This window comes from Neoarius graeffei, chromosome 26, assembly GCF_027579695.1.
Source record: "Neoarius graeffei isolate fNeoGra1 chromosome 26, fNeoGra1.pri, whole genome shotgun sequence".
In the NCBI taxonomy this organism is placed as follows: domain Eukaryota; kingdom Metazoa; phylum Chordata; class Actinopteri; order Siluriformes; family Ariidae; genus Neoarius; species Neoarius graeffei.
In genome coordinates, this window is record NC_083594.1 from 1,001,475 (window position 1) to 1,015,637 (window position 14,163).

General features: G+C 46.2%; 1 protein-coding gene across 1 annotated transcript in view; it reads right to left on the reverse strand.

Annotated features, from left to right (window-relative positions):
- Window positions 1–10,530, reverse strand: part of LOC132873918 (nck-associated protein 5-like) — an 88,201-nt gene extending 77,671 nt beyond the window's left edge. The window contains exon 1 of the mRNA XM_060909743.1: window positions 10,372–10,530. Coding sequence (XP_060765726.1) covers window positions 10,372–10,530 — 159 coding nt within the window. The remainder of the gene's footprint in view (window positions 1–10,371) is intronic.
- Between the last annotated feature and the right edge of the window lie 3,633 nt (window positions 10,531–14,163).

The following is a 14,163-nucleotide window of genomic DNA, read 5'->3' on the forward strand; positions in this document are numbered from 1 at the left end:
TGGAGCACCAACACAGCAGCCCCATGGAATCCTCCCCGTTCGCGGACTTGGTCCACACCCTCGCCACGGCTCAGCAGAGCCAGCACCAGGCACTTGTCACGCTCCGAAAGGAGCAGGAGCGCCGCTTCGAAGCCCTGGTGCTGGTCCAGCAGGAAGATCGAGAGGCTTTCCGGCGTCTCCTCGCGTCAGTGGGGTCCACCAGCGCCCCGGCCGCGGGCCCGTCTCCCCTCACCTTGACCAAGATGGGCCCGCAGGACGACCCCGAGGCTTTCATCACATTGTTCGAGCAGGTCGCCGAAGCCTCGGGGTGGCCGATGGAGCAGCGCGCGGCGCGCCTCCTCCCCCTCCTGACGGGAGAGGCGCAGCTGGCCGCACTACAGCTACCCGCCGACCGCAGGCTGGCCTACGCCAACCTTCGCCGGGCTGTCCTCCAGCGCGTGGGGCGCACGCCGGAGCAGCAGCGCCAGCGCTTCCGCGCGCTGCGGATGGAGGAAGTCGGCAGCCCATTTGCGTTCGGCCAGCAGCTCCGGGACGCCTGCTGGCGGTGGCTGAGGGCAGAAGATCGCGACGCCGAGGGAATCATCGACCAGGTGGCGCTGGAACAGTTCATCACCCGCTTACCAGCCGGAACCACGGAGTGGGTCCAGTGCCACCGCCCGGCGTCGCTGGATCAGGCCGTGGGACTGGCGGAGGATCATCTGGCGGCTGTTCCGGCGGCAGGACAGCGGACGACATCATCATCTCTCTCCTCTTCTCTCTCTCTTTCCCCCCCCCCCTCCTCCCGTGTCCCGTCCTCGCCCCATTCCCCCACCACGGAGGCGGGGGCCGGCTCCACCCCAGCTGGCCTGCCGCACCCGTGGTGCCCTCCCGTTTCTCCCTTCTGTGTCTGTCTCTCCCCCCCCTCAGGTGAGTGAGCCCCAGAACACAGCTGCAGAGGGAAGGCCCAGGCCGGTTTGCTGGCGCTGCGGGGAACCGGGCCACCTGCAGCAACAGTGTGCAGCGATGGAAGTGGGGGCAGTGGTGCGGATCCCCGACGCGCCAGAGGCTGCCCTCGATCGGGCTGGAGTGTATCGCATACCGGTAAGTGTACAAGGGGCTACATATCAGGCGTTGGTGGATTCGGGTTGCAATCAGACCTCGATCCGCCAAAGCCTGGTGCAAGACGAGGCATTGGGGGGAGCACAAGGGGTGAAGGTGTTGTGTGTGCACGGGGATATTCACAGCTACCCGTTGGTGTCGGTCCACATACATTTCAGAGGGGAAAAATCGATAGTGAAGGCGGCGGTTAATCCTCGCCTTACCCACTCTTTAATCTTGGGGACTGATTGGCCGGGATTTCGGGGTTTAATGGCACGCCTAGTAAAGAGTGGGTCCTGCCGGTTGACAGGGGAAGGTCCCGGTGTCGCTTTGGCTGGAGCTGCGGTTGCAGAGCCGTCTACGTCATCTCCGCGACAGAGTGAGGAGCCACCAGCCCCTCCTCTTTCTATTGGGGAATCCCTCGCGGATTTCCCACTGGAACAATTGCGAGACGAGACTCTGCGACACGCGTTTGACCAAGTGAGAGTAATCGATGGTCAGACGCTCCAGCCGAACGCCACCCTGTCCTTCCCCTATTTTTCCATTTTGAAGGATAGGTTATACCGAGTGACGCAGGACACTCAGACGAAAGAGCGAGTCACCCAGTTGTTAATTCCAAAGAGCCGCTGGGAATTGGTATTCCAGGCGGCTCACTTTAATCTCATGGCTGGACACCTCGGGCAGGATAAGACACTCTCCCGGATAATGGCCCGATTCTATTGGCCGGGGATTCGCGGCGACGTCCGTAAGTGGTGTACGGCGTGCTGCGAATGCCAGTTAGTAAATCCAGTGGCCATTCCAAAAGTGCCCTTGCGCCCCCTACCATTAATCGAGACCCTGTTCGAAAGAATTGGGATGGATCTCGTCGGGCCATTAGATCGGTCAACACGAGGGTACCGCTTTATATTGGTTCTGGTGGACTATGCAACGCGATACCCGGAAGCGGTGCCTCTTCGCAATATCTCAGCACGCAGTATTGCGGAGGCCCTCTTCCACGTCATCTCCCGGGTTGGAATCCCGAAAGAGATTCTGACTGACCAAGGCACCTCGTTTATGTCACGAACACTGAGCGAACTGTATGGGCTACTGGGTATTAAGCCGATCCGCACCAGCGTTTATCACCCACAGACGGACGGTTTAGTCGAACGGTTCAATCGCACCCTCAAGAATATTATCAAAAAATTCGTAAGTGAGGACGCACGTAACTGGGATAAGTGGCTCGAACCCTTGTTGTTTGCAGTGCGAGAGGTCCCCCAAGCCTCCACGGGGTTCTCCCCGTTTGAATTATTATATGGGCATAAGCCGCGCAGCATCTTAGATGTACTGCAGGAAAATTGGGAGGAGGGACCTTCACAGAGCAAAAACGAAATTCAGTACGTTATGGATCTGCGCGCAAAACTCCACACGCTCACCCACCTAACTCAGGAGAATTTGCGGCAGGCCCAGGAACAGCAAGTCCGCCTGTATAACAAGGGCACGCGCCTTAGAGAGTTCACTCCAGGAGATAAGGTACTCGTACTGTTGCCCACGTCGAGCTCCAAATTAATCGCCAAGTGGCAAGGACCCTTTGAGGTCACACGGCGAGTCGGGGACGTCGACTATGAGGTTAGGCGAACGGACAGGGAGGGGGCACTACAGATCTACCACCTCAATCTGCTGAAACTCTGGAACGAGGAGGTCCCCGTGGCGTTGGTGTCGGTAGTTCCGGAGAAGGCGGAGCTGGGGCCGGAGGTCCAAAAAGGGTCACTGGCATCATGTACCTCTCCGGTCCCCTGTGGAGACCACCTCTCCCCGACCCAACTCACGGAGGTCGCCCAGTTGCAGGCCGAGTTTTCGGATGTGTTCTCGCCCCTGCCCGGTCGCACTAACCTCATAGAACACCACACAGAGATGCCCCCGGGGGTGGTAGTGCGGAGCCGTCCTTATAGATTACCCGAACACAAAAAAAAGGTGGTTCGGGAAGAACTTCAGGCCATGCTCGAAATGGGCATCGTCGAGGAGTCCCACAGTGACTGGAGCAGCCCGGTGGTCTTGGTTCCCAAGGCCGACGGCTCGGTCCGGTTCTGTGTGGACTATAGAAAAGTCAACGCGGTGTCTAAATTCGACGCGTACCCAATGCCTCGTATTGATGAGCTGCTCGATCGACTAGGCACGGCTCGCTTTTACTCGACACTGGATTTGACGAAGGGATATTGGCAGATCCCCTTGACTCCATTATCCTGGGAAAAAACGGCCTTTTCCACACCGTTCGGCTTACACCAGTTCGTCACACTTCCGTTTGGGCTGTTTGGGGCGCCCGCTACGTTTCAGCGGCTGATGGACCGGGTCCTCCGGCCCCACGCCACCTATGCGGCCGCTTACCTAGACAATATCATCATTTATAGTAATGACTGGCAGCGGCACCTACAACACCTGAGGGCCGTCCTTAGGTCGCTGAGGCGGGCGGGACTCACTGCCAACCCGAAGAAGTGTGCGATTGGGCGGGTGGAAGTACGGTATCTGGGCTTCCACTTGGGCAACGGGCAGGTGCGTCCCCAAATTAATAAGACAGCAGCGATTGTGGCCTGCCCGAGGCCCAAGACCAAAAAGGGGGTGAGACAGTTCCTGGGGCTGGCTGGCTACTATCGTAGGTTTATACCTAATTATTCGGACGTCACCAGCCCGCTGACTGACCTCACTAAAAAGGGGGCGCCAGATCCAGTCCAGTGGACGGAGCAGTGCCAGCGGGCTTTCTCTGAGGTAAAGGCTGCACTGTGTGGGGGGCCACTTTTACACTCCCCTGACTTCTCTCTCCCTTTTTTGTTGCAGACGGATGTGTCGGACAGAGGGCTGGGGGCCGTTTTGTCCCAGCAGGTGGAGGGGGAGGACCGCCCGGTCCTATACATCAGCCGGAAGCTGTCAGTGCGTGAGGGGCGCTACAGCACAAATGAGAAAGAGTGCCTGGCGATCAAGTGGGCGGTCCTCGCCCTCCGTTACTACCTGCTGGGGCGCTCTTTCACCCTCTGTTCGGACCACGCGCCCCTCCAGTGGCTCCACCGCATGAAGGATGCCAACGCGCGGATCACCCGTTGGTATCTGGCACTCCAACCCTTCAACTTCAAGGTGGTCCACAGGCCGGGGGCGCAGATGGTCGTGGCGGACTTCCTCTCCCGTCAAGGGGGGGAGGAGTCGGCTGCGGGCCGGACGGGCGCCCGGCCTGAGTCGGGCGGTGGGGGTATGTGGCAGCGGGGGCGTGGTCAAGCGCCGGTCTGTGACAGGAGGGTGGAGCCAGGGAAGGTGAGTGGCAGAATTGCTACACCTGACGGTAATTAACCTGTGTTTGTGTGTGTTTTCCCAGTAACCGCTCCCTATTTAAGGAGGCAGAGAGAGAGCAGAGGGAGCGCAACCCGGGACCAGACGAAGTGTGTGTGTGTGTGTATGAGATTACTCCGACTGAAAAGTTGTGAAAATAAATAGCCTTATCTGCCTCAAAGCATTGTCCTGCCGTCCTCTGTGCTCCACCCACACTCGATACGCGCTACAATCGTGAAATGGAGAAAATGTATCGGGATATTCATTCGTTCCCATATCGCACAGCCCTATTGTCACGGTTTGTAGCAAAATGGGCAAATGCAAGTTTAACGACTGCTGGCTTGAATGCAATGATTTCGTAGACTGGTTAAAACGTGTACCAAACAATCCATTTGAGGCGTACTGCACATTGTGCAAAAGAACACTCAAACTCAGCACCCTGGGTGTAAAGGCACCGGAATCGCACGCGAAAGCGGAGAAGCACCAGGCTGCCCATAAAAGTCTGCAACAATCGCATGCCATCACTCAGTTTTGTTCACCGTTGTCAGGTCCAAGCACATCTCAAGACGGTGTATCAGCTAACTCCGTGCAAACTGTAACGCTACAACACGCAAACCGTACGGAATCGAATGCCTCATCCTCAAGTGATTTGCGGGACGTCTTTGGCTCCACTGCAACTTAGTTCCTCATTATGCAAGAGCGCACCCTAGGGATGTAATGAGTTCATTGGTGAATGATAATAAATTTTGTTATTTCGAAAGTAATTCAGGCTCTCCCAATTTTCTTTATTTTTTTTGTGCGGCATAAGTCTTAAATTTAACCTGCTATGGTCTTAAAAAGGTCTTAAAAAGTCTTAAATTGAACTTGTTCAAGCCTGCAGACACCCTGAGTTAAACTGCTCACCTTGAATTCCATTTGGCCATTAACGGGGTGCTGAGTCATTATAACATCTCATGGGTAAAGTTCTCTGAAACTGTCCGTTTATACCACACCACACTGCTGCCGTGTTGCATTATGGGTCTATATATTTTCCTGCTTTTTTGTCCTTGGCCAATCACATCCCTGGTTTTTGCTCGGTGTTAGCAAATTACAGGTTTTTAGCTTTCTCCTGAAATGTTTTATTTCTTCTTCCTCAGGGTAGTAAAACTCACTTTCACTGTGAAGACTGTCGTTATCGCTATCCATGATGTAAAATTAATGCTATTCTCCTGAGAAATGCTGGCAAAAATTTATAAGATTTTTGATAATATTATAAGTAAATCTTATAAAAAAAAAAGATAAATGTTGACAAAAAATGCTACTGTGTTTGTTGTTGTTGTGAACGAGCGAGTCGCCAGAGGTCCATAACTGGGGTCCATAACTGGGGTCCGTATCGTAGGATACGGACCCGCTCGCCAGCCAGTCAGAGCGCAGGATTTGGACCGCGAAAAAAATAATGTTATTTTCAGCTAAATGCTTAGATATTCTTGAATAAACTAATTTCTCCAAAATTTTAGAAATGCAGGGCAGGATGGATATAGGTTGATAGTTACCGAAGTCCTTGCTATCACCTGTTTTGAAAATAGGAATAACTTATGCAATTTTGAGAACAAGGGGAACAACTCCAGATTGTAACAATAAAGAAAGAATATGGGTTAAAGGCTGAATTATATAATTAATAGTTTCTTTGATTAAAATGCTCTTTATGCCATCATGACCTGGTGCTGAATTTTTTAATTCCAAGATGATATCATGGACTTCCTGTACACTTGGAGAGTCGAAGGTATGGAGAGGAGGAAAACGCCCTTTAATCATATTACATGGGTCCACATGGGAATCCAAAATACTCGATGCAAGAACAGAACCAACATTGACAAAAAAAATTGTTGAAGCCATCAGCTATATCTTTGGGATTTGAAAGAATCCTCTCTTTCCCACGCATCTCTGTAGGTGCAACTACAGGTGATTTTTTGCGATATAATAAGTGGTTTATTAGGTTCCAGGTTGACTTGATATCATTTGAAGCTTGTGTGAATTTATCTGCATCGTACTTTTTTTTTTGGGGGGGGGGGGGGGGGGGGGTTCTTATATCGGAATATGTTTTTATATTTCTTATAGGTTTTTATGTTTGTTGGGGTGGGGTTTGTGAGAGCTTTCCTGTAAAGCTTTTTTTTTTTTTTTTGCAGGAGCGTTTCTTCAGTTCATCTGAAATCCAAGGTTTCCCCTTAGAAGAATTAATATTGTATTTTAAGTTAATCAAGGGAAAAGATTATTCTAAAACAGAATTAAACTATTAAACTGTACTAGAAATGAGTGATAGGCTTCATCAACATCTTGTAACTCAAGAACCTCATCCCAGGAGACGTAACTGATGGCTGTTTTAAAAGATTCTAAATTATTTTTAGTGAATTTGCGATGTTTCATTTGTCCATAATCAGAATTGATGCATTTAAAGTTTGGATAGTCTGTATGTAAAATCTGAAAAACCGGGAGATGATCCGAGACATCACACATCAGTAGACCCAAAGTGATTTCAAAGTCTAGAGAATTGAATAGGATGTTATTGATTAATGAAGCTGATGATCTCGTAATTTGAGATGGCTTTGTTATTAAGGGATAAAAATTTACAGAATAAAGAGTATTCAGGGGCGGCACGGTGGTGTAGTGGTTAGCGCTGTCGCCTCACAGCAAGAAGGTTCTGGGTTCGAGCCCCGTGGCCAGCAAGGGCCTTTCTGTGTGGAGTTTGCATGTTCTCCCCGTGTCCGCGTGGGTTTCCTCCGGGTGCTCCGGTTTCCCCCACAGTCCAAAGACATGCAGGTTAGGTTAACTGGTGACTCTAAATTGAGCGTAGGTGTGAATGTGAGTGTGAATGGTTGTCTGTGTCTATGTGTCAGCCCTGTGATGACCTGGCGACTTGTCCAGGGTGAACCCCGCCTTTCGCCCGTAGTCAGCTGGGATAGGATCCAGCTCGCCTGCGACCCTGTAGAACAGGATAAAGCGGCTACAGATAATGAGATGAGAAGAGTATTCAGAAAGTCTTTTGTTGATGTCAGATAATCTTTGAGCAAATTAATGTTGAAATTACCAAGTAATACATACAATTTATGTGCCTTGTTTATGATTTCTAAAGTAGAATACAGTGCATCAATAAACAAATTTATATCAGAGTCGGGTGGCCTATAAATACATCCGACTATAATGCCTTCTCTACCAAGGGATGGACGGGATGGAATGTCGATAAATACAGACTCTACAAGTGTCATGTCAAAATCAGCACACAGATCCTTTCTACTGGTGAAATTATAGTTATCCGACATATACAATGAAACTCCTCCTCCTGTTTTGTTGTTTCTGCAAGAATGAATAGCATTATATTTCGAAAGAGGATAAAGACTGAGACTATCGTCGTTTAACCATGTTTCTGAAAAAGCTATAACTGAAAAGGAGTGTGTCAGAGTTGATAAGTTTTCAAACAATCATAGTTTTTAGACAAGCTGCGTACATTCAGGTGGAAAGTAGAAAAAGCATCTCGACATACAGCCGCATGAAACAAACTAGATTGCATTTCCTCTGCAGAAACTGCTGGAGTGTGCTTGCTCAAATGAAGCCAGCCACATTCTCTGCTTCTCTCTCTCTCCCTCTCTCTCTCTCTGTCTCTCTTTCTCTACATCTCTCTCTCACCCAATCACTATCCCCACCAATACACATTGTCACACAGTGTCATGTTTTAAAAGAAGGATTTCAGAGTGCTTTGCGTTCTGAAATCCTTGTTTTAAATGGCTTTGGTCAACAGCTCTCACTCCTTCTCTGGCTCAGAGTCTCTTTCACATCATTTTGAAGGAAGATTTCTCCTTTCCACCCTTTTATATGTTTTTCAATTTAATTCAGAGGTTTTACAGGGTTTAAAACATGGATTTTGGCTATAAAATTGCAGTTTTAATTTTTTTTTTCTGCTGCTCCCATTCTAACGTCTAGAGTGGAGGAGCTCCTTATGACATCATCACGCCAAAGTTCTACCCATTCATTTCAATGGCACGGAATTTTGCCGAAAAACGGGAATACCAAACAAACGACAAGGGGTAGTACAACCATTTTAACAAGCACACCATTCCAGATCAGGCCCTCTGTTTCAGCCTTGGAACGGTGTCTCTATCTCGTAAGCCCTAGGAGCAGTAGTGGATCCAAAAAATGGGTGAAATGGAATAATAATAAAAATAATAATAAAAATAAAACTTAAGAAGAACAATAGTGTGCTTTTGTAAGCACACTAATTATTAAACTGATTTTCAGTGAAATAATTACATGACAGTTTAGCAGAGTTTGTGTCAATAGAAATCACATCAGGATTAAAGAAAGTTTCATAGATTCCGTCATTGTCCGTATTGAACTCAAAAGGACTGAATGCTAATAAATCAGAGTCGGTAGGGGCGATCACCCTGATGTTTATGGGGAGTAAGTCACTGGAGGACACAGAGAAAAAGAAGATCTATACCTGGAGAGCAGGCCATCGGTCAGTCTCGGCTTGACGCGTTGTTTGGAAAACCCACATTGCTGACCGAACAGACCCAGATCCCTCTGAGCAAGCCCTCTGTCAGTCAACTGTCTGTAGCGCAGGGCTGGGCTCACTCCGTGTCCAGCTCCTGTTGACCGTTCAGTGATAATGGTCCATAAAGACCAATTGCTGCTAAAGACTTAGTCAGTAGGCCTACAACAAAATGTTATAATCCATTTGTTATTCCCCACAGTAGGTCTACTGCAGTGGCCGACAGGCAGTCCTTCATAGTTCCTCATACTACTCCAATTCATTGATCTCTCTTACGACAAGCACCTTCTCTTCCTCCGGTGACACTCCATTAAGTTGCATGAACACTTTACAATTCCTTATCCATGTTGCCTTGATCTTTTCCTCTTTCTTGAGTCTGCAGGCTTCTCTCGCTATGTCAGCGTTTTTTTTTTTCGTGAGGTGCTCATTCAGGTAAACACCTGTCCCTTTCAACTTGCTGCGCTGCTTCAATAACTCGGCTTTGTGTTTACGATTCACAAACCTTATTATGATCGCTGGTGGTGGGTGCGGCAGAGTGGTTGATTTTCGAGGGAGAGTATGACAAGCCACGATGTGTTCTCTTTTAAATGCAAATATAGAGATTTTTTGTGAGAGTATAAGGTTAAAAACTTTACAGAAAACATTTTGTTTCTATTTTTCAGAAGTTCCTCTGTACCAAGAGTCTTGACTTCATCCTGGGTTTAGTGATGAGGCGAACGTGTCTGATTCGAGCTGGAAACACGTCGCTCAGTCACAGGAAGTGTACAGACTTTTTAGAAGAGGTGAGCTCTGCTGAAGGAGATTTACTGATGGGACATGATAAATGGTTTGTTTATTTATTTATTTGCATTCCACACGGATGTAGCTGTGTTCTTAGAGGGCAGCCACAGGTGCAGTACAGGTAACAAAATGTTGATACAACAAAATGTCTCAGTCACAGGAAACGGGAGCTGGGATTCCATTCGAACCTTTCCCAACTTTAAAACCAAATTTTAGAAAATAATGAATGTGTTTCAATAAATTGTGATAATGCGAAAATCCTGATCATGATGTAAAATCGCAGGTTTATATTAATGCACTTGTTCTAATATAGTTTCTAGAGTAACGGCTCATTCATAGGGGCGTGTCCGGCAGACAATTCATTGATAATAAAAGGAATAAAAATCACTGATATGGTTAAGGTTTTTTTTATTATTAGTGTAGCATTTATGGAAAGAGAGAAAGTATGATCTTTAATACATGATAAATCATATAAAAGGTGTAAGAGGAATAAAACACCCAGGGGCGTGTTACAGTAAAATAATTTAGTTAAGCTGCATCACATCACATCACCTCATCGTTGATTGTTTTCCAATAACTGACATCCCAAAGAGACTCAGTGTGTGTGTCTCCGTGGTATGGTCTGTAAGTATTTATTATTAGTAGTAGATCAGTGATTGACGTGTGTGTGTGTTTATATACTGTAGTGTGTGCAGTTTTACCTCCAGCTCTCGGAGTCTCTCTAAAAGCTCTTTATTGCTCTCCGTCTTGTCCTCCTCATCCTCATCTTCTTCCTCATCTTCTTCCAAAAGCACCTCAGCATCGCCCTCTACTGGCACACTCGCCTCATCACACTCTCTCAGCTCTGACACGCCAGACATCTCCACCTGAGGGTTACACACATTTATATTCCTTTATAAATCTACACAGGTTACATCAGATTAAATCTACAGTTACAGCAGTTCTGTAATTAATGTACAGATTTTATTAAATTATTTTTATAATTAGGTATTTATATATTATATTTTTAACAGTAATAAATAATCCATTGCTTGGAGCGTTTAGTCTAAAATGAAATATACTGATTAACTTTTTTTTACTATAATAACTGTGTGACTTATTCATTCTATAACAGCACAATCATAAACTTGATATTGAATTTATTTGAATTTTATAATTTGTAAATGCTGGAATATAATTATTTTAGATTTCCAGCCTGCAGTCTATCAACACTACAACACTGATAATGATCAAAGGTATTAATTTAATCACTTAAAATAAATTAATAATTTATAGGCTGTATTGTTAGAGTTTGTGTATCTCTTTTCTTATTTGTTTACATTCTATCTGTATACATTTATATATACAGTGGTGCTTGAAAGTTTGTGAACCCTTTAGAATTTTCTATATTTCTGCATAAATATGACCTAAAACATCATCAGATTTTCACACAAGTCCTAAAAGTAGATAAAGAGAACCCAGTTAAACAAATGAGACAAAAATATTATACTTGGTCATTTATTTATTGAGGAAAATGATCTAATATTACACATCTGTGAGTGGCAAAAGTATGTGAACCTCTAGGATTAGCAATTAATTTGAAGGTGAAATTAGAGTCAGGTGTTTTCAATCAATGGGATGACAATCAGGTGTGAGTGGGCACCCTGTTTTATTTAAAGAACAGGGATCTATCAAAGTCTGATCTTCACAACACATGTTTGTGGAAGTGTATCATGGCACGAACAAAGGAGATTTCTGAGGACCTCATAAAAAGCGTTGTTGACGCTCATCAGGCTGGAAAAGGTTACAAAACCATCTCTAAAGAGTTTGGACTCCACCAATCCACAGTCAGACAGATTGTGTACAAATGGAGGAAATTCAAGACCATTGTTACCCTCCCCAGGAGTGGTTGACCAACAAAGATCACTCCAAGAGCAAGGCGTGTAATAGTCGGCAAGGTCACAAAGAACCCCAGGGTAACTTCTAAGCAACTGAAGGCCTCTCTCACATTGGCTAATGTTAATGTTCCTGAGTCCACCATCAGGAGAACACTGAACAACAATGGTGTGCATGGCAGGGTTGCAAGGAGAAAGCCACTGCTCTCCAAAAAGAACATTACTGCTCATCTGCAGTTTGCTAACGATCACGTGGACAAGCCAGAGGGCTATTGGAAAAATGTTTTGTGGATGGATGAGACCAAAATAGAACTTTGGTTTAAATGAGAAGCGTTATGTAGTGGAAATTCATTATGTCTGATAATTATAACTATTCTTTTAAGTTCGTTTCTTAAGACACGTATTTTTAAGTATGTTACCTCGCTTGTTGACAGTTTCGGCGAACACTTCCGCCTTCTTCAAAACAGTCACCAGATGTCGAGTGGTGACGTGCCTTATCAGCTGATGTTACTCTATGGAGGCGTGAACGTCCCGCCCAATTTGACAGGTAGTCCACGCCTCCTGCTGTCAGGTCGCTGCCCCAGGACTGCGCTCCAGGTGTGCGACAGCGCGTACGCTCCCTCATCCCGGTTCATGGTCCTCTGCGCCCGCTTACGTATCTCCACTGCCTCCAAAATCCAACGCTTTTGAAGAGAATAGATATCAGCGTTGGATTTTGGAGGCAGTGGAGATACGTAAGCGGGCGCAGAGGACCATGAACCGGGATGAGGGAGCGTACGCGCTGTCGCACACCTGGAGCGCAGTCCTGGGGCAGCGACCTGACAGCAGGAGGCGTGGACTACCTGTCAAATTGGGCGGGACGTTCACGCCTCCATAGAGTAACATCAGCTGATAAGGCACGTCACCACTCGACATCTGGTGACGGTGACTGTTTTGAAGAAGGCGGAAGCGTTCGCCGAAACTGTCAACAAGCGAGGTAACATACTTAAAAATACGTGTCTTAAGAAACTAACTTAAAAGAAGAGAAGCGTTATGTTTGGAGAAAGGAAAACACTGCATTCCAGCATAAGAACCTTATCCCATCTGTGAAACATGGTGGTGGTAGTATCATGGTTTGGGCCTGTTTTCCTGCATCTGGGCCAGGATGACTTGCCATCATTGATGGAACAATGAATTCTGAATTATACCAGCAAATTCTAAAGGAAAATGTCAGGACATCTGTCCATGAACTGAATCTCAAGAGAAGGTGGGTCATGCAGCAAGACAACGACCCTAAGCACACAAGTCGTTCTACCAAAGAATGGTTAAAGAAGAATAAAGTTAATGTTTTGGAATGGCCAAGTCAAAGTCCTGACCTTAATCCAATCGAAATGTTGTGGAAGGACCTGAAGTGAGCAGTTCATGTGAGGAAACCCACCAACATCCCAGAGTTGAAGCTGTTCTGTACGGAGGAACGGGCTAAAATTCCTCCAAGCCGGTGTGCAGGACTGATCAACAGTTACCGGAAACATTTAGTTGCAGTTATTGCTGCACAAGGGGGTCACACCAGATACTGAAAGCAAAGGGTCACATACTTTTGCCACTCACAGATATGTAATATTGGATCATTTTCCTCAATAAATAAATGACCAAGTATAATATTTTTGTCTCATTTGTTTAACTGTGTTCTCTTTATCTACTTTTAGGACTTGTGCGAAAATCTGATGATGTTTTAGGTCATATTTATGCAGAAATATAGAAAATTCTAAAGGGTTCACAAACTTTCAAGCACCACTGTATACAGTGTGCATATCTATCTATCTATCTATCTATCTATCTATCTATCTATCTATCTATAAAATGGGGTTTTTTAACGTCTAATGTAAAGGTTAACATGAGGCAGTAAAATAAACCTGTGATCAATAATTAATCATTAATCCAGATTAATAAATGATATAATCAGCTCTAAATGTCACACAGTGGAACAGATCCATTAAAGTCCATTAGGAGAGGCAGTGGCCTTCAGTGATTCGTTTTCTGTAGTTAAAAATATAGCGTTGGCGTCTTTCTTTCTCTCTGTACTTTCCATTTTAACTCCTTTATCCTAGGGCTGGCTTTCTGTCCTTCCTTCTTAGAATACGGATCTGTGTTGTCAGCCATCTGACGTAATAATATCCACAATGATATATGTAATAATTCAGTAATGTTGTTGCTGAGACACATGAACAGATGGCGTATATCCCATTTAAAGGTGCAGTCAGTGATTTTTGTTGAAGTTAGCTGAGACTAGCTTTGAAACTCAGACCATATCCACACTGGCATATATATATATATATATATATATATATATATATATATATATATATATCAGGCTTTCGTCTAAACGGGGGAACAGGGGCGCTGCGCCCTCTTACTCTCGGCGTGCGCCCCCTTACCGACTCCGTGAAAACATCCCAGCAACACCACGTGACAATGTGTCTGATCATCAAATACGTTATAATTGCTCCAAAAATATTCCAATCATAGTAGATACACCGCCAGACGGTGCAAAAACAATCCGAATTGGCGTTTTCCAGACTGAGGCGCCATGTTGTTTAGTTGTTTACTTGTCGCGGCTGCTCTCGCGAGATTTGACATGGG